We start from the raw sequence: 20,128 nt of genomic DNA, 5'->3' as shown, positions 1-20,128 counted from the left end.
CAGTGTCAATGCTCTCATTTGGAATAATTTTTTGGAAGATCTCTTCTGGAAAAGCTCCTTCCAAAAGAAGCCTGCAGTCTAGACGTAGCCTGAGAGACTTTGTTGTTGTATATCACGTTATAGGAATTGGATATGGCAGGGTAGGAACTGCTGATAGTACATAGCATTGTGAACTATGAATCATTGACTCGGGCCAGACATCATAGGGCCAGATATTCCTGAAATGGCTTTACATAGATTTGCCAACTCACCTTAGTTCTTGAACTCTAGTCTGTAGCCAGCTGATGAAAAGTGATCACCTTAGTATGATAGGCATTAGATGCAATGTTTCAGCTTTGTCCTGTCTTATTTGCATGTCCTGAGGCCATTCACAATCACTATTTATAACTGTTACAAAAACACATTATGCTTTTAGGCTCATAATCCAGCATGGGAGGAATTCAGCAATTTTACTATGGCTCCAAATGCGACAATTGCAGAATTCCCCCAGTACTAATGATCCTACAGTGACACTTGAGTATAATTCCCCTATAGATCACTGGAGTTTTGTAGGAATAAGAAATGGAGTATTTGACCTCTGTGTGTCTTTTGTTTCATAATAAAAAGACAAAAAGGCAATGTCTGTCATCTTTCACTGGTATTTGGCATCTGCTCCATGACGGGTTGCATTTCCCAGAGCTTTTCGTAATGTGTGTAGTACCATAATGAAAACTTTCCAATGCAGATGTCTTCTTTGTTCAACCAATAATTTTTTATGAAATATGTACCAATGTAAAGAAATTGAACAAAGACTAGACATTCTTGTTATACATATGTATACAAAATATTTACAGTACATACATTTTTAAGTGGAAGCAAGTTCCATATTATCTGAAGACCTAACCACCAATAATCTAAAACAGCAGCCCAATTTGTCAGCATCTAACTTGTCAAGGGAAATATGCTGTTTTGTTAATGAAATTTGGGATTAAATATAGCTATTTCACCATAATTCATTATTATATGAATACATGAGGTAAACATAAATCATGAAAAGTCTTAAGGACATCTTTGGATAATCAGAGGTTCAGTTAGACAAGTGTTCTGAGTAGCTGAGAGGGAAGAAGTAAGCATCTATTTTGTGCCTGGTAAAGTTTCTATGTATAAAGGATCATTAGTAGTTTGTTTCTTCTATACCACAATAAATCGTTGGGGAAATGGACAAACAGAGCTTCCCCTGCATGTAGTCAGTTATCTCCATTTTCCTGAATTCCAGTTATCTAGTTAATACATGGTAGCCAATTCAAAGATCAGAGGCTCAAGGTGCTAAGTGCTCAGCTAAAGCAGGCAGAAACTACATTTTTCATTTAATGGGAAATTTTGTTACTTTGAAAAAAAAACAAAATTCTGAAACAGACCAAAAGTTAAAAATGCCCCATGAAAAAAAATTATTTTTAAAACAAGATTTCTTTTAAAACTTTAACATTTTAGTTAAAAACAATTAATTTTTAAATTGAAAAATCAAAGTAATAAAAAACTAATGGAACATTTTGACAAAACCTTGTGAAAATCAATATTTTCAAATTGTTTTGGTTTTGATAGAAGTGGTATTAGTTGAACAACATTTTCAATAAACTAGGCAAATACAGTTTAGATGGGACTACTATAAGGTGAGGGCATAACTGGCTGGATAAGCATTCTCAGAGTAGTTATTAACGGTTCACAATTCTGCTGGAAAGGCATAAAAAGTGAGGTTCCGCAAGGGTCTGTTTTGGGACCAGTTCTGTTCAATATCTTCATCAGTGATTTAGATATTGGCATAGACTCATAGAATACTAGGACTGGAAGGGACCTCAAGAGGTCATCATGGCAGGACCAAATACTGTCTAGACCATCCCTGATAGACATTTATCTAACCTACTCTTAAATATCTCCAGTGTTTGACTACTGGAATAAATAAAAATTGTTCTCCTTAGCCTCTGAGGAAAGGACCGGAAGCAATGGGCTTAAAATGCAGCAAGAGAGGTTTAGATTGGACATTAGGAATAACTGTCAGGGTGGTTAAACACTGAAAAAAGTTGCCTAGGGAGGTTGTGGAATCTCCATCCATCTCTGGAGATATTTAAGAGCGGTTTAGATATATATCTATCAGGGATGGTGTACATGGTACGGGGTCCTGCCATGAAGGCAGGGGACTGGATTCGATGATCTCTTGAGGTCCCTTCCACTTCTAGTGTTCTATGATTCAGTGAAAAATTTCTAACGAGCTCTGCTCCAACTAGTCTTGCTAGGATAGTTGTATTTTTAAATATGAAGGACTGTTAGTCTGCATGAGTGTGTTTGAGATGCTGAAACTATGGTGGGGAATGGAGAGGGACCTTTTATATCACATTATGTACATGTTTTGTATATGTTCTAATTTGTAAATTGAAAGGACACTGTCTTCTGGTAACTTTCTGACTCTTTTAGAAAATGTTTTCTGTTCTGACAAGGCAATTCCTACTAAGTAACTCCACCCTGTTATTACTTCTCCCATTCATATTTAGTCAAGATCATGGTACCATGCCATAAGAACCTCTAACAATAATATAAAACAATGCAAAAGATCACTTTACAATAAATATTCTAGCAATATTTTACAATTGTGCAACCTTGATATAAATATAAACATGTCAGTTATTACAACTAGAATTGAATTTATGTAGCTTCATATATTTGTAATTGTAATAGCAGTTTGGTTTTGATTTATTTTCAGGTCATGCCACCGGATGTATACACCCATGCCACAAATGACACATCATTTATACTCAAAACAGCAACTTAGAAGTTAGAATTAACTGTCAAAAATGATATAAAACCATAACTGTTAGTTAAAAAATGCATTTCTGGTCACTTTAACTGGGTCACACTGCAGCCATTGAGTATTACAGTGGTAGGTCTTTTTCTTCCTCTCCTATGCTTGGATGTTGCCAAAGTTGTTTGCATAAAGTATGTGTGTGGCCCAGCCTATGCTGCTGCTTGGCATGTTTAGGATGAAGCCTTTTGCCAAACCTCAGGAATATCTTCTTGGGGAAAATGTAAACATGCAACCAAATTACCCTGGTTTCTTTATTTAACTCAGTGAAAGTGGAGACTGATGACTGTAAAGCTTCAATATAACCAACTGCTTTAGCTAAATTAGAAAATAGCAGGTTTAATATTTTTGAAAAGTTCATTCTGTTTGAAACAAAAATATCAGTTAAAGATAAAGAAGTAGTAATAAAGTAACATTCCTATTTCAGAAATAAGAAATATAAATGGTATGCAATTGTAATAATTGTCACATTTATTTGAACAGGATTATAGATAGTTGCCAGCGGGGGCTAGATAGGAGAAGATCAAGTTATCAGTACACTGACACATTATGGAATAATCACAAGAAGAACATACTTACTAATATGGTACCAGGGACTGTGGATAATATATCTACAGTATTCTGGGAAAGGATGTCATTAAAATGACCTATCAAATTTTAGTATCATTTCTAAAATAAGGGGAGTAGATGGCCTAGGTTGGTCATCGAAATGATAGACAGTTTTCCTGGAAATGGTATGATTTTTTTACTAACATTAGACTCAGCTTTTTAATGCCTACAGATGATGGTTCAGATTTATGCTTGTTATTGCTATGGGCTTTCAAAAGTTACCGAGAAGCAGAAAAAAGTTTCCACGGGAAAATACACAGCATATGTAAAAAAAAACTAGAACCTAGTATCTGTTTTTCCATTTTGACATACTACCCCCATTAACAATGTTGTCTCCATTCTGGTTCTTTTAGATTTGTTACTAGCCATTGTTACTGTTAATCATGAGAAAAGATCTCCTCTTCAAATAGCTAGGTAACTTGTATATCACGTATGGCATTACAGGTTAAAATCAGCAACTTGAATTCCATATTTGAAATGAATTGGCAAATAATGTAAAAAGCAAATCATTGGCAGGGCCATTGTTATCCATTCTTATGTGGAATGTGCAACTCCATAGAGCACCTGAAAATTTAAGACCCCCACTGAGTGTTAATGTCCTCCCACCTGCCTCTTCCTATCCTTTTCTAAGACTCTTCTTTCTCCAGAGAGTACCTAGTTAACTTAAAGCTGAAAAAGCCTGCTAAACCTATCAGCAGAACACTGTGAAGCTGTGAAAGAGCCATTCAAGTGGTAATCAAGCCATTTAACAGGCATTTGCCAACCTCCAGGTATATATGGTCTGAATTTACTGTATTAGTCCACAGGACCTTTGTTTTAAAATTTGCTTTAAAATATTTCATTAGTGCATTGCTGAAGATTATAAAATCATCTTTCTAAAAAATCATTACCCCCTTCCTGGCTGCCGTCAGGCATATGGGCTCCAGTTTTAGTATTGCATAGGGCCCCATAAATCCTAAGGCCGGCTCCAAGTGTTGTGATGTGTTCTTGTTAGTCTATTCTGTTTCAAAGTGGACTTCTATGGTAGATGAAACTGCTATATACTATTCACATTTATTTGTGTATAGCAGCCGTGGCCAACCCAAGTCTCGCGATCCCCATGTGTCTCTACCTCCCTCTTCCCTCACGAAGACCTCCCTCCCCCCATGGCTCGAAAGCCACCCCTGCACCACCAAAAACGGCCCTCTCCTCCCGGCTCCCTGTGCTGACCTGAGCAGGGTAGCCATCCGGCGCGGCCATGAAAGCTGCAGAAAAAAAGATGGTGGCAAAAAGATGCTGTGGCCCAAAAAGCTCAAAACGCGTTTAAATGAGGTTTCTTAAAGGGACAGAGCCTTTTTTTAAGAGCTTCCCCCCCCCCGCCACCCTCAGCTATCTTGGTTCTTTGCCCAGAATGGGTTGGCCACCCCTGGTGTATAGAGTACTGTAATGGTTAGACTGACTATATGAAGCAGGCAGAAAGTTGCTCCTTCAAGTAACTGAGGTATTTTTAGTTGTTTTGACTGGAGAAAGCGAACTCCTGATGTTGCTGTTTGTGGACAGAGTTCAGTAGGCTGCAAGGTTTATTTTGGAGAGTTAAGAGAATTGGGTACTGGTTGAAGTTTATACCTGGTGATAACACAGGATCACTAAAAGAAAATAAACTCATGCTAATTAACCTTAACATCTACCTATTGATTGATTGATTGATTGATAGATATAGTCTAGTCTGGAGGAATATCTGTATTTTATACTATTCTTTTTGGCCAACTGAAGAGGGAAATGGCAGTTCTGGCTAATGCTGAATCCATTTAATCCCTAGACTGCAAACCACAGTGACAAAACTAGAAGGTAAGATCACAGCCTACTTGAGGGTGTGTCCCTTACTAATAGATATCATCTGTGTCTTGCCTGGCTATAGATGCTTTCATCCACGTTCTAATCTATATCGGACTTGAGAAAGCAAGAAAACGGACATAGAATCATAGGGCTGGAAGAGACCTCAGGAGGTCATCGTGTCCAGCCCCCTGTCCAAAGTAGGACTAACCCCAACTAAATCATCCCAGCCAGGGCTTTGTCAAGCCAAGACTTAAAAACCTCTAGGGATGGAAATTCCACCACCTCCCTAGGTAACCCATTCCAGTACTTCACCACCCTCCTAGTGAAAGTTTTTCCTAATATCCTACCTTGACCTCTCCTACTGTAACTTGAAACCATTGCTCCTTGTTCTGCCATCTTTCACTACTGAGAACAGCCTCTTTCCATCCTCTTTTGAACCTCCCTTCAGGAAGTTGAAGGCTGCTATCAAATCCCCCTTCACTCTTCCCTTCTGCGTACTAAATAAGCCCAAATCCCTGAGCCTCTCTTTGTAGGTCAAGTGTTCCAGCCCCTAATCATTTTTATTGCCCTCCGCTGGACCCTCTCCAATGTGTCCACATCCTTTCTATAGTGGAGGGCCCAGAATTGGATGCAGTACTCCAGATGTGGCCTCACTAGGGCCGAATAAAGGAGAATAATCGCTTCCCTAGATATGATGGCAATGCTCCACCTAATTCAACCTAATATGCCATTATCCTTCTTGGCTACAAAGGCACACTGTTGACTCATATATAGTTTCTCATACACTGTAATCCCCAGGTCCTTTTCTGCTGAACTGCTACTTAGCCAGTCAGTCCCCAGCCTGATTCTTCCATCCCAAGCACAGGACTCTACACTTGTTGAACCTCATCAGATTTGTTTTGGCCCAATCCTCTAATCTGTCTAGGTCACTCTGGACACTATCTCTGCCCTCCAATGTATCTACCTCTCCCTCTAACTTAGTGTCATCTGCAAACTTGCTAAGGGTGCAATCCATCCCCTCATCCAGGTCATTAATGAAGATGTTGAATAAAACCAGCCCTAGAACAGATCCTTGAGGCACTACACTTGAAACTGACCACCAATAAGACATTGAACCATTGATCACTACCTTTTGGACTCGACAATCTAGCCAGCTTTCTATGCACCTTATAGTCCACTTATCCAATCCATATTTCCTTAACTTTTTAGCAAGAATATTGTGGGAGACCATATCAAAAACTTTGCTAAAGTCAAGGTATATCACATCCACTGACTTCCCCATGTCCAAAGAGCCAGTTACCTCATCAGAGAAGCTAATCAGATTGGTCTTGCATGACTTGCCCTTGGTGAATCCGTGTTGACTATTCCTGATCACATTCCCCTCTTCCAAGTACTTCAAAATGGATGCCTTGAAGATCTCCTCCATGATTTTTCTGGGGACTGAGGTAAGGCTGATTGGTCTGTAGTTCTTGGGATTGTTCTTCTTCCCATTTTTGAGTTTTCAAAGATAATGGCCAAAGGCTCTGCAATGACATTTGCCAACTCCCTTAGTATCCTCGGATGCATTAAATCCCAACCCATGGATTTGTTTATGTTTAGCTTTTCTAAATAATTTTTAACCTGTTCTTTCTCCACTGAGGTCTACCTGTAAACTGGTTCATTCCTCGGAGTCCACTAACGGCCGATCTGACCACAGAAGGTTAGGCCTGGGTAGCCACCCTCTAGGCCGGGGGCCCTTTTTTATTCCGCAAGATCGCGTTTACACCCGAGCTGGATCGGCCTGCCGGCAGAGTAGGGGGGTTCGGGCCCACCCCCTCTCCGAACCCCAGCCCAGGGCCCTAACGGCAGGGACCCGCGGTCCCTCCCTAGCGGATGGGGGAGTGCCCCAAAACACACCCGCTCACGGGCTCCACGACCCTGCCCTGGGCCGCTTCCTACTCCACCAGGCCTCCCGGCCCACTTCTCTTGGCTTCTCCTGCCTCACCTCTCCCTCCGTTTCTCCTCCCCTTGCTCCATCCACCGTCCTCCCTGTGCCGTGCCAGCCCCCGAGTTTAAATCCCCCGCCGGCTCCTTTCCCCGTCTCCTGCGTCACTTCCTGAGCGACGCCTCCTGGCCGCCCTTCCCCCGCGACGTCATCCCCCTGCGCCTCCCCGGCCCCTCCCTCTAGGGCCCTGCTGGGCGGCGCCTGCTGCCTCCCGACGCTCCCCGCGCCGGCTGCCGGCGCGTTCCGGGAGTCCACCGCGGCGGGCTGGGCCGTGTTCTCCGCCCCCCTGTGTGGCTGTTCGGCGCCTCCCGGCGCGTTCTCCGTGCGGGGCGCGAGTGCCCCGTCACCCCGCTCGGCGCCTCCCGGCAGGCTCCCAGTGCGGGGCCCGCGTGCCCCGTCACACTACCCATCTCCTCATACTTCACTGCCTAGTGCAGTAGTCTGGAAGATGACCGTGTCTGTGAAGACAGACACAAAAAAAGCATTGAGTTCTTCAGCTTTTCCCACATTGTTCATTACTAGGTTACCTCCCTCATCTAGTAAGGGCCCCACGCTCTCTCTGATCACTCTCTTATATGCCTGAGTTAGATAACAAGGAGATGAGCAATAGAGTCTTAAAAGTATAATGATGACACTATAGATTAAACATAAGCAGTACCAGCTAATATTCATTTTAAAGGTGGTGTTTTCACATTTTTTTCATATTTATATGTAGGCAGATCTGGGTCTGGTCACATTATTGCTATGTTCATATAAATAAATCATCAATACATAAAATGTATTGACAAAAATGAACTATGATTAACCATGAACAGTATCTTTGACAGTGTGAATATTGGAGTAAATATGAATATTGGAATATTCAGTTCTTGCTTATGTGCTGTTTGTAAACTGAACTGTTGTAAACTTTGTAGCTGACTATGCTTATTAGCTGCAGGACTCATCACAATGTGATTATTTGGCCCAGCTTTTTATTTATAACGTCAGCAAATGACTACATAAATAAGCTTTGCAGGTTGAAGAGAAGGATGAATAGTAGAAATGCTGCAAGGCATTCACTCCTCCTTCAATCTTCTCCAGTAATGACTGAATGTTATTGTTCTTCACCCGATAGCTTTGCTTTTTACTGCATAACAATATCAATATAAAATGTTTTTGCACCAAATTCAAATGCTCATGAATGTAAAAATTACTAGAATTCCTTGTGGGGAACTTGGTGGGCGGGCTTTCAGTCAGCAGGTGACTAAGGACTATAAGGGAGACAGAGAATTAATGGGCCACTAGCATTAAAGCTAAGCAGAACTAACATACAATGCCTTTTTGAAACAGCAAATGTAAAGATTCACTTACATAGTTAGCAAAAGGTACAAAAAGTTTTTTCATGTGTGGATCACCCTTGAAAATATGTCCTAATAAGGATAAGCATTGAGTGAAATCTGGCCCCATTGAAGCCAATGGCAAAATCTCTGTTGATTTCAGTGGTTCCAAGATTTCATAATATGTACTATGTTTGCAATACAATAGAAAGCCATAACTAAGGTGACTCATACTGGTGCTGTCAGAAGCAGTGTATCTACTGTAACATACTGGTTTTCGCTAGTCTGAGGGCTGGTTTACACTAGAGCCTAATTGATACAACTTATATGTGTGAAAAAACATTGCTCAGGAGTGTGAAAAAACCCACTACTCCTGTGTGATGTGGCACATCTTCATCAGTGCAATAGTGTAGACGAGCCCTGAATGCCAGCTATCCAATATGAATTTCAAACTATTTTAAAGATGAACCCCAAGAATCTACAAGAATTTACAGCAAAAATCCCCTATACCTGCCTTTCTAATTATCCCCTAAACTCTCTTCAGAGTCCAAATCCTGGAAAGCATGAAAAAATTTCATAATACATCTCAGAAGGGATTTATTTGAGAGCAGAATCACTGCCTCAAGTAATGAGCCAGTAGCAGATGAGGTTACTAATGCTACTAAAATATTCTTTACTGCTACAAAATCTGATCCCCTGGATAGTTACCAAGTACACAGTGAAGCACCTGTCTGCCAAATATGAGAAGTTGTATATGTGCCAAAGCTAGTTGGTTTGCTTTCTGTAGATGGGAAGGAAGAGTGTACGTTTTGAGTGTAAAAGTAAACAGCACAATAAATAAGGAAACCTATTGGCTGATCTAATTATTTCACTCACTTTAAAATATTCTGTTGACTAATGCATTTTCCTTCGAGTGGTAAAGCTGGCAAACTCATTTGGAGAAATTTAAATTAAATTACCTTTTGTTTTAAATAAAATTAATTTTGCTGCACGCCATTGTGGTAATATTTTTCTGTATATGCACTCTTGTTCTGAGTGAAACCAAATAAAAATCAGGATAAGCCTTAGAATGTTATCTTTTTTGTTCTTCTGTTCATGTATGAGAATCATATTCAAGGTAAAGTGATAATGAATTGCTCCTCCTATTATTTATCTCTAGAGATCTGAAGAATAACTTGATTAGCACTATTGAGCCTGGAGCCTTCCTTGGACTTTCAGAACTGAAGCGCTTGTAAGTATTAATTCCATTTGAATTACCCTGCAAATTGTGTTCATATTGACATTTCTGTCCTTGGGGGAACTTGAGCATGCCACCAAGCAATAATAACATGAGGACTTTGAGCAAAGGACATAAAATCACATATTGTACTTAGATTCTTTTAATCTTTTTTCTTCTACATGGGTCTTATTTTATTTTCTGCTCTGTTTGGGGGCATGTTTTTGTGTGTTTAAAAATATCTTTGTCTTCTAACAAAGAAAACACCCCATTTAAATGCTAAATAAGCAAGTCTGGGGCTGAGAAGTTGTTTTAAAAATGCTTTGTTAATGACTGACTGATATATTAAAAGAAAAATTCTGTGTACTTTTCTATTATGAAGTCCACTTTTACCTTTTTGGTACCATAGGCCAGGTTTATAAAGCAATTTCCTTAGAAGGAAGATTCTGTATGCTGTGAAGAAGTTAAATTCACCAATTTCTTCTTGATCAAGTCCACTCCACTGTCTTTTTTTCATATTTATTCTCAGTTATATTATATACCATATCCTTCTGAATACTGGTGATCATGTGATAACTGTATTTTTGAAGTCAGGTTTTAAAATAATACTTTCCTACTAATTTGATGAGTTAAGTACATTTTGGTCTGTACAATTAAATTCTTAACTCACTATTTCCCTAACAGCATATTCAACTAACAATATTTAGCTTTAATATAAGGCTTCAATTTCTGCTAATTTTATAGGTCTTGTAAATAGCAATTTCAGTCTATATCAAAGATTGGTGAATGAAGTTACGTTCATGAGTCCGATACTGTGTAACTTCTTCATTTGGAGTTTATGGGTGGCAGTATTATGAAAAATAGATGTTATATAATAATATACATCTATTTAATTATTATCTCTATTTTTAAAATTTGTGTTTTGTATTGCATACACAGATAATTACATTGTATTTACATGCAATTATATGAACAAATGTTAATTACTGGTGCGGTCATATAATCTAATAACACAACCCTGACCTCTTGTGGGAAGAATGGGTAACCTGTAAAAGCCATGATCTAATGTTGCTGAGTCACAAAGAACATTTTGAGAAAGTGACTGGTTGACAGCAAAAGAGAAATCAAAGAAGGCAGAACATATTAGGAAATGGGACAGTTAGGAAAAAGACTCTCTAGCAGAAGCTGTAGCTACAGAAATCCTGAGATTTACCATACCAGTCTTTAAAAAGATGTATATGCTATGTTTGGTACTGATTTGTTCCATTCTCATGCAGGCGGAGAATGTTTTTGCATAATAGAAGATCATTGCACAAAATCAATCAGAACTAGCTCTACATTTTAAAAAAATACTTTACTGAACTCTCAGTGCTGTAATTACTTTGTACTTGCATTCATTTCCTATTGTTTCTCATATGTAAGCAGCTGAAGCTATTGTAACAGAGGCAGCTGAATGAGACAGTTACAGTGAGTGAGCCAGGCAAATTGCAAGCTGTCCATGTCCTATAAAAAATAACAATTTCTCTTGTGCATAACCCTTTCCGAGAACTGATTTTATCTCTAGAATTCATTATTTACAGTGGCAAATTGTGTTACCCTATGGGTTAATACAAAATAATGGATACACAAAAAAATAAATTTTGGGAAGCACAAAAATGTGGGACTAATTTCTTTAACAGAGGAGTATTTGTTTTCTGTAAAAATCAATTAAAAGAAATGTAAATATTTGATAACTAAAAATAAATACCAGATTTTTGTACCATGTAGCAAACTGAGTCTAAATACAGCTCAATTGAGACTTGTGTAGCAAGCTGGTGCAAGCTGTCGTTTTCTCTTTGCTAATGTTTCATTAGGAAAAATAGTTTACAGTGAACAGATTTCAGTTACTGCCAGCTTATGCAACATATTTTGAAAATAGCATTTGTTATTATATAGACTAAGAAGAGGATACATGTGCTATAGTTTTGTTAGAAATATCCTACTTCAGCACGTCTCTTCTCAAGAACTACATGAATGGGATGTCAAGATAGTTTAGTTTTTCAATTTGTTTTCTTTTGGGTGAAATCTTCTTTTGTTACCCATTTTTGCCATATACAGTGGTCATATTCTGAAATCCCCACTCAATCTTTGTTTAGGCATTATTTCCGTTGATTCCAGATAAAGTTCTGTTCAAGTAACATTAGAATTTGGCTGCTCTTTTTCTTTTTTTAAATTAAACTACAGAATTCCTGGACAATCCAGTGACACTTATGTATTAGGAAAAGTACTGATGTGTTTTTTATGCTTGTTTTCATTATAATGATCTTTTCAGTAGAAAAAAATGAATTACAATTATTATTGTTATACAAATTGCTTTTTGTGGAGTAGGCCAGCTAATAATTGAGAAGTATAAGAAAAGCTTATGCTATATTTAAAAATTACTTTGAAATGTTTAGCTGCCCAAGAATATTTTCATTGTCTAGTAAGAAGATACAGAAGTATTTGATTTTCCCAAATTCTCATTTTTTAAATTGTTACATGAAATACAGTCAGAATTTTAAAAGATGCCCTGTAATTTCAGTAATTTTGGCAGGAGGCTTGACAAGAATCTGAGGATTTAGTTACAAGATGGCATCTCGTTCCTCAAATTCTTACTCTCGTTTTCTTATTTTGGAAATGTATTGTAGATTATAAGAGGAAAAAATATGGGGACAGAGAAAGGTGGCACAAAATCTGAAGCAATACCAATCTACCTCCCATGCACAGTACATTTAATGTTGTAAAATGCTATGTTGATTTGAAAAATGATTAGATCATACCCCTTATCTCACAAAAAAAAAAAAACACCACAGTTGAAAAATGTGTAAGTTAAAATTACAAACCAAGTCAGGAAGTTAGAAGGCTCTGGACCCAAATACAAATAGGGTGGAAAATCTAAAATGATGCAGCAAAAGATTCCTTTCTCACAGATGTCATGTTCAAAATGGTGAGAGGACCCTTATAGCTGCCTCTTAAAAGTTTACCCTGGTATGGTTATGAATTACGTAGCATGTAATCTTGTATATGCTCTTCTGGACACTTCAGTCCACATCATATGACTCCGCCTCATGCTATCATTCTAGTGTGACAGATAACCCAGAGTAGGTCCCACAGACCTGCTACGGCCCATCCCATCAGTACCTTTATGAACAGACTCTACTATGGCAGACAGTGTATTTTGGGGGAAGTTTTTTTAGAGGAGGGAGACATTTGGGTTATAATCATGAAAGTATATTTTGGAATCCTGAGGATTAGAGTTTGCAAAGTGGTTGATATACTCTTTTGGAAAAAGCCAAACACTCCCTACTTTGTGCTCTACAGACATAAAAGCTGTCTTGTTTATGTTAATTTGGTCAGATTAATATTATTTGTAAATTGCAAGAAATGTAGACAGAAACTTTGCTGAATTATGTTCTTTTGCTTGAATCTGAGAAATTGATGTTTCCTCTTTTCCATCACTTGAGACTACTGTGAATTTTTTATCCAGCTTCTTGTATCTTCCCCTTTTACATCTATATTTCTCTGTGTTGTATCAGAGGCACCTCTGTATATATGGAAAAAGGGTAATAGTGATGAAGAAATCCAGGAACACAAAACCCACAAAAAAACACCTCACTGGTGACATTCATTCTGCTTCCTGAACTATCCTCACCGTGGTTTTATAACTTACAGCACCCTGGTTTTATAACTTACAGAATTGGTTTAATGACCACTATTAATTAGTGTTTTATACTTTCTCTTATGATCATTAGTCAGCTATGTAGAAGTTAGCTTTGAAATTAGGGTATAAATGAGCATAATAATGAAAGCTTACAATATTTTGTTGTTGTGGGGCTTTTAAAACTTTGCTTGTTATAACTTTTAATGAGGACTGCCAATAAGACATTCATGGCTTATTTGTTAAAAACATGTGGAATGGGGGTGCTCCATTTTGCAGTCCTAATCTTTTTCCCTCTTGTAACCCAGGGTGTCAAGACATTCTCCTGGACACAAACATCTCTGAATCTTTGGGATGTTTGAAATCTAGATCCAGAATTATGGTTTGGCCACTCTCAAAATTCTTGGTCTTCAGAGGAAGCAATATAATGTAATTAATCAGAAATGTAATTTTTGAGCAGTGCAAAGAGTGGCATTGATGGCTTCAAAACTCTCATCCAGTCTTCCTCAGCTGGAGGAATGTTGGCAATGACAGGATATCTTGAGTGTGGAACAACTTAATAATGGGAAAACTGGATGATACTTAAGGTTCGGTCAGAGCTCTAGAGAGATTTTATGCAGCAAATTATAAAATACATGCCATTTTCTCATTATTAAGTGTTAAATATGATTGCTGTGAGATGAAGCCTGATTATATTTTGTATGAGACCTCTGGAGACATGACACTCATTTACAAAGCATTTAACGTAAAATTCAATCCAATTTGTTACAGGAAAGTTTAACTGTTAAGAGCGATCCATAACAATGCAAATATAATCAAAATAAAAAAGCTATTCAATGAGTTAAATTAAAATCTGTTACATTATAAATATATAGTTATTCTTTCATTTGTTTCTAACTCTTTAAGATCTTAACTCTCTCTGACTATGTAGGTATATACATTAGTAATGGTTTTTAATTTTTTTTATTTCAGGGATCTTTCCAATAATAGAATTGGATGTCTAACCTCAGAAATGTTTGTGGGCCTTACCAATCTTCATAAATTGTGAGTATAATACCATTTTGTAGTAATTAATAAAAGCTTTAACATATTGCAATTGAGAGAATAAGAAATTGTCTATCGCTCGTGTTGACTGAACTGTCTCAAAAGGATTTTAAAATGAGGCATATTTGTGCATTTAAACTAATTTTACATGCAAAAATAAACCTTTTCTCTTTCTACCCCAGCAGACCAGGCTTTTGTTGTGGACGCCTGGGGTAGAGCAGCTGGGGTGCTGCCGGGTTGGTCCTGGGGGGACCTACCCGGCAGCGCCCCAGCTGTTCTGTCCCAGGCTCCAGATTCAGCCACTGTTGAAACTGATCAGTGGCTGATTCCAGGAAGTCGGGGGCAGAGCAACTCTGCCTCAGGCTTCCTGTAGTCAGCCCCTGGTCAGTTTCAGCAGCAGCGGCTGAATCTGGAGCCAGTTCCGAGTTACGTACAAATTCAACTTAAGAACAAACCTATAGTCCCTATCTTGTACGTAACCCGGGGACTGCCTGTATTGAGATCTCACAGAGCTACTCATGATGCTGAGTGTGCAGTGGGAGAACTCTGAAAGAATCCCAAGAAGCACAGGGATCAGCTCTGCCTCCCCACAACACTGCACTGTGGGATGCTTACCTACATTGCTTTGCCCTATCTGTTGACAGGGGAGCTAGAAAAGTGGCCATGAAATGTCAACAATGGGAGGCAGAAAAATCAGTTTGATTTTTTTTACTCTTGCTGATTTTTGCATGTCAACAGCACTTTTGTGGCCAAACCATCCCAGTGTAAACATGGCTTAACCGAACAAGAGTATGGTTTACAAGAACAACTTTAATTTTGGCACCTCCTAACATCTGAATAGAGCAGATGAAAATGTAAGATTTTTTTTCATTAAAATTTTCAAAAAAATCAAAATCATTTCCTTTCCTCAGGGTTAAAAAAGGATCCTCTTTTTGGTGAAATTTTGGTAATAAAAAATTGGGGATAGATCTATTTTCCCTTCCTACTCTCCAACCCCCATTTTCAATTTTTTTTCCATTAAAAACCTTGTAGGGGTGTTGGAAGAAGAAAAGGAAATAGGGAAAAAATGAAGAAAAACTTTTCAGGTTTTTTGAAAAATATTAACAAGGCAAATTTTTCTTTGATTAAAATCTTTCATTAAAATGTCTATTTTAATTGAAAAATATCATTAAAATAGTCATCCATTTCTGCTTTTTAGGGCTTGACTTTGCAGCCTTAACATTCTTCTAACATAGTTTCTATATGTAATAATAATATTAGCCAAATTATCTGTCAAGACTGTACTCTACAAAGAATGCAAATGAAAGCCTAATTTTCATACTGAAAAGAAGCAGATGATAAACATTTAAAATATGTCCTTCATTTTGCATAGCTTGAAAACTCAATGCAGATGAAACATGCTAATGATAATCCCAAATATTGGTAATCATAATGTTAAATTGTTTATATTCACTACAGATGGCTTTTATCATCTTAAATATGCAATAAAACACAGTGAAGACTCAAAATGGTAGTTCAGAAAAAGTGGTAGTTCAGAAAAAATTAGTAGAAATTAAAGTTGGGTTTCTTCTGGGAATATTAATTTAGGCAGCTCAATTTTAAGGAAGCAGCCAGCATCCTATTTGCTATTAATTTAACTTGCATAATCACTTCATTGTACATGTGTATCAATCAGTCCTGAATTTCATGACATTTTTATGTAATGATAAATTCCATTAAGGTTGTAGAAACTCCGAGCTTAGGGTTACCTCATTTAATAAAGGAACTATATTTTATCCAGGATGTGAAGGGATGGTGTCCGTAATCTGTCAGAAGCTGGGAATGGGTGATGGAGAGGGATCACTTGGTTATTATCTGTTCTGTTTATTCTCTCTGGGGTATCTGTGATTGGCTAGTCAGAAGACAGGATACTGGGCTAGATGGACCTGTGGTCTGACCCAGTATGGCCATTCTTATGTTCTTCTTGTAAAAGCTATTGATTTAGTAATAAAACTAAAGCATTCTAAAGTTAAAGGGAATGTGTTGTGGCATCTAATAGAGTTTATGCATGTGCTGAAGGAAATTTAGGGAGTTTGCTGTCTTGAGTAACCAATAAGAAATAAATAATTTATTCTCAAATCTTAGTTCTTAGGTGTGAATGTAAGGTATATTCTGAACATAAAACTATATTTTACATTTATGTTGTACCCAAGAAGTGAGTTTTACCTATGAAAGCTCATGATCTAATATATTTATTAGTCTCTGGTGCCATCGGTTTGCTAGTTGATTTTAAAGTGATCCACCAGTTAGCACTCATTGACTTTAGTGGGCTTGAGAATATAACTTCTTATATTTTATAAATAATATAAATAGTCCCATTAAATAAATATTTACATAAATAAATAAATAAATAAATAATGTACAGGATATATAGAATTCTCCTCTCTCTCCAAGAAAAGCCCTCTGAGGTAGCTTGTGCCAGCTTCTTTCATTATGCAGCAATGTGGCACAAGTAAGGAATATGGTATCTATTTGAAATTGCCAAGACTATTCATGTTAGCATAATGAAGTTGGAACACTGAGGTTAATACTCTACTCTTGTGAACAGTGTCAGGATATTTTTTTTTAGGTATCACAAATGATCTGGACCTCTGTTTTACCTGTGGTCCAGAAGGTGGGAATAGTGCAGTTCCTTCTAATTCTATGCTGGGGTCAACTATTGAATCTTGAGAGCACTCTGAGGTTTTCTATACCGTTCATGAATGAATACTTCTTAGACTCTCATTTGTTCAGCACCTCTTCGAAATTCAGAAAATTGTCTGGTGGTAGTGCAGTTGCCATTGATGTAACTGCAAATATGTTTACTAGTCAACTGAGGAGCACAAGACAGCTATATTGTAGAAGAGTTGTGTAGAAACACTTATTTAGCATAACTGTAGTGCTGATATACACATTTTTAAAGCACTGAAGCAGTAAAAATGAGCAAGTGATGCAAAGGTGACAAGTCCTTAAACTAGTAACTGGCACTGATAAAGCAATCAAGCGTGGTCCAGGTAACTGAAGCAGCCAAGTGGAAATCACGTAAATGCTTTTTGATGGCTACAACTATTTATTGTGGAAACTCAGGTCTCTTGTTACCTTAGCATGACAAAGAACAAAGGGATAATTTGTAGGCCATTATTAGAACCAGTAGAGAGAGCCATAAGTCTATTGGAAAGAGAGAAAAGTAAATCTGTAGCCATCTTCTGCTAACAATATTTAAAAGCATAACTAAGAGGTGAAATAAAGGATATTAGAATATATTTCATTTAGATTAATATAATTCAAAGTCTTTTAAGAGTTAGTGCTACCCTTTGATTTACTTTGCAGGAAGTCTGGCACACTGCCATCTTTTGGTTTCATTTCATATTCGTTTTTCATCATGTGATACAAAGTGCATACCCATATCCAGAAACATGAGTGTTCAAATCCTTCATTCGAATTAGGGAGGAGAACTTGGTCTGCCCTGAAATAATTGTCTGAGTTGCCATCAGTAATGCAAAGGTCTTTAACTAGTTTAATTACGAGATTCATAGTTGTTCTTCAAAACAGAAGTGAAAAGACTGTTTGTTCATTGACCAGATGAGAATTTTGACTCCTGGGTCTGAAATACAAGGGCCATAGTATAGTATAGTCTCATCACTACCAGAAAGGATAGACAGTTATTTTAGATCTGTCCAAACATCAGACTTGCTTTGATTAATAAATTCATTGATAACTGCTATGTTTAAGCTAGTATGGGTCTCAAGCACAATTATTGAATACACACACACACACACACAACTTAAACCTCTTAATGGCACCCATAGAAGGAGGATTTTGTCCAAAGCTTGTGCAAGAAAAGCCTCTTACTTTCAATAAATAGGAGTTGAACTTTTGGTTAAGTATTGAAATCCAAAGTTCACGCTGTTCCAGGATTTATCACTGCCTGTCAATGCTTTGTGATTATTTTCCTTGAGACTGATCCAGGTTTTTCACTTACATTGAGTTGATGAATTTGCAAAAGTGGAAGAGTACCAAAATGATCCTAGAGCATATATTCATGTTTTAGGGCAGGTGTAGCTGGCTATATTCCACATAGTTCAAAAGATGCTTTCTCATGACTCGCTAATCTGTTGGCTTGGCTTTCCTGGCTTGTATGTTTATCCTTTGTTCATACTATTTTTTGGCGAGTTGCTTATATCCTAAATCCTAAATATGATTGTAAGTGACATAATTGAATGTAAAAAGTCTTTCATATTTCCTTTTGGCCTTCTCAAGGGTCATGTTTCAATGTTATGTTCCAGGAACCATGTATGCAAATGGATTTCTATGTGTAATGCGGCCTTAATAATTTAAACACCTGTTCTACTTAGCACTAAGTATGAGTAGCAGCAGAAGATTGTGGATATAACTTTAATGATATATTAGAGTATGTTTTGATGAGCTTGGATAAATTGGCCCCTTAGACTATAAAATGTTCTAGCCTGAAACATGCTTTGACAAAAATTACTCCTGTATCTTCCTTTTAAAAATATGAAACATACCTTGCTGTTTACTTGCAATTATTTGATTAAAGTACATCTGATTTATATTTCATCCTGACTCTGAATCATCATCAGTAGTTCGCTTTATGATAATATCATATAATAAATTCTCTTGTGACTTTGTTAATGTCTTTGACGCGGCTAATCACTTTGTACTCTGCAGAGATAAAGTACAAAACAAGTCACGTGTCGGAAATCCAATTGACACTACTGCAGTGGTACCAAGAAACTATCCACTGAAATCTACCCTGCCTGCATTTCTCTTATTTTTATTCCCTCCACCTTCAACCTCTTCCCACATTTAATTAATCTCACCTTGCCTCTTCCTTTATCTTCTCATCACTTTAATCTTTCTACTTTCATCAATGCTGTTCTTATGCCAGGAATACATTGTCTACTCAAATGCCCATTGTGCCCTCCCTCTTTCCAGTTCCACAAACCTCACTTCTGTGTTACCCAAACAGCCACCCCCCAAGGGCCTCAGTCAAATGCTGAGATCGCTCCCGCTTTTGAATGAGAAATAACTAGAAAAAGGAAGAAAAAAGGCTATCAATTAGCGCTATTCTATGTATGTGTTTTCAAACTGTCTTTATTCAGATTGCAATTATTATGCAGCTTAGAGATGGGACTGTTTCTTTGTGGCTAGTTTAGCACTTTGTGCACTGTCAGTTTCATAAATAGCAATGATAACATCAAATTTGCAAAATAAGCTGTGGCAAAACAGAACATGAAAAATTGTTGTGCTGACCTTACAGCTTTTGAAGAGTTAGTTGTATATCTTTAAAAATTGATTAAAACATGGAAGAAAATATTCATTGTGAGAGTAGCAAATAAGAAAAACAGAAAACTCTTGATGGTAGGTGATTCAGAAGTATTTCAATTACCGTAGTGTAGGCCAAATCTTAGGCCTGCAGGATCCCACAGGACCTCAGCCAGGTGTTGAAGCATGTGCCTAACAGTAAGCATGCTGCCACTGCCTTGAGTATTGGGCATCTGCATAATAATTATGGTCTTTACGTGATTGTGAGTGCCCTCAACTTCCATTGATATCAGCAAACAAAAACTACATTTAATGAGAGTTAAAATTGTAC

General features: G+C 37.6%; 1 protein-coding gene across 5 annotated transcripts in view; it reads left to right on the top strand.

The window, feature by feature from the left end:
* The window catches only part of ADGRA1 (adhesion G protein-coupled receptor A1), a 486,698-nt gene that overhangs the window by 175,392 nt on the left and 291,178 nt on the right, over positions 1 to 20,128 (top strand). For all 5 annotated transcript variants that reach the window (XM_075935215.2, XM_075935212.2, XM_075935213.2 and 2 more), the window contains 2 exons: positions 9,717 to 9,788; positions 14,422 to 14,493. In XM_075935215.2, coding sequence (XP_075791330.1) covers positions 14,462 to 14,493 — 32 coding nt within the window. In that variant the 5' untranslated portion in view covers positions 9,717 to 9,788; positions 14,422 to 14,461. The remainder of the gene's footprint in view (positions 1 to 9,716; positions 9,789 to 14,421; positions 14,494 to 20,128) is intronic.

This window comes from Pelodiscus sinensis, chromosome 8 (assembly GCF_052426305.1).
Source record: "Pelodiscus sinensis isolate ZL-2025 chromosome 8, ASM5242630v1, whole genome shotgun sequence".
Classification (NCBI taxonomy): domain Eukaryota; kingdom Metazoa; phylum Chordata; order Testudines; family Trionychidae; genus Pelodiscus; species Pelodiscus sinensis.
Note: the sequence above shows the minus strand (reverse complement) of the source record. Positions and strands in the feature narration are given on the sequence as shown.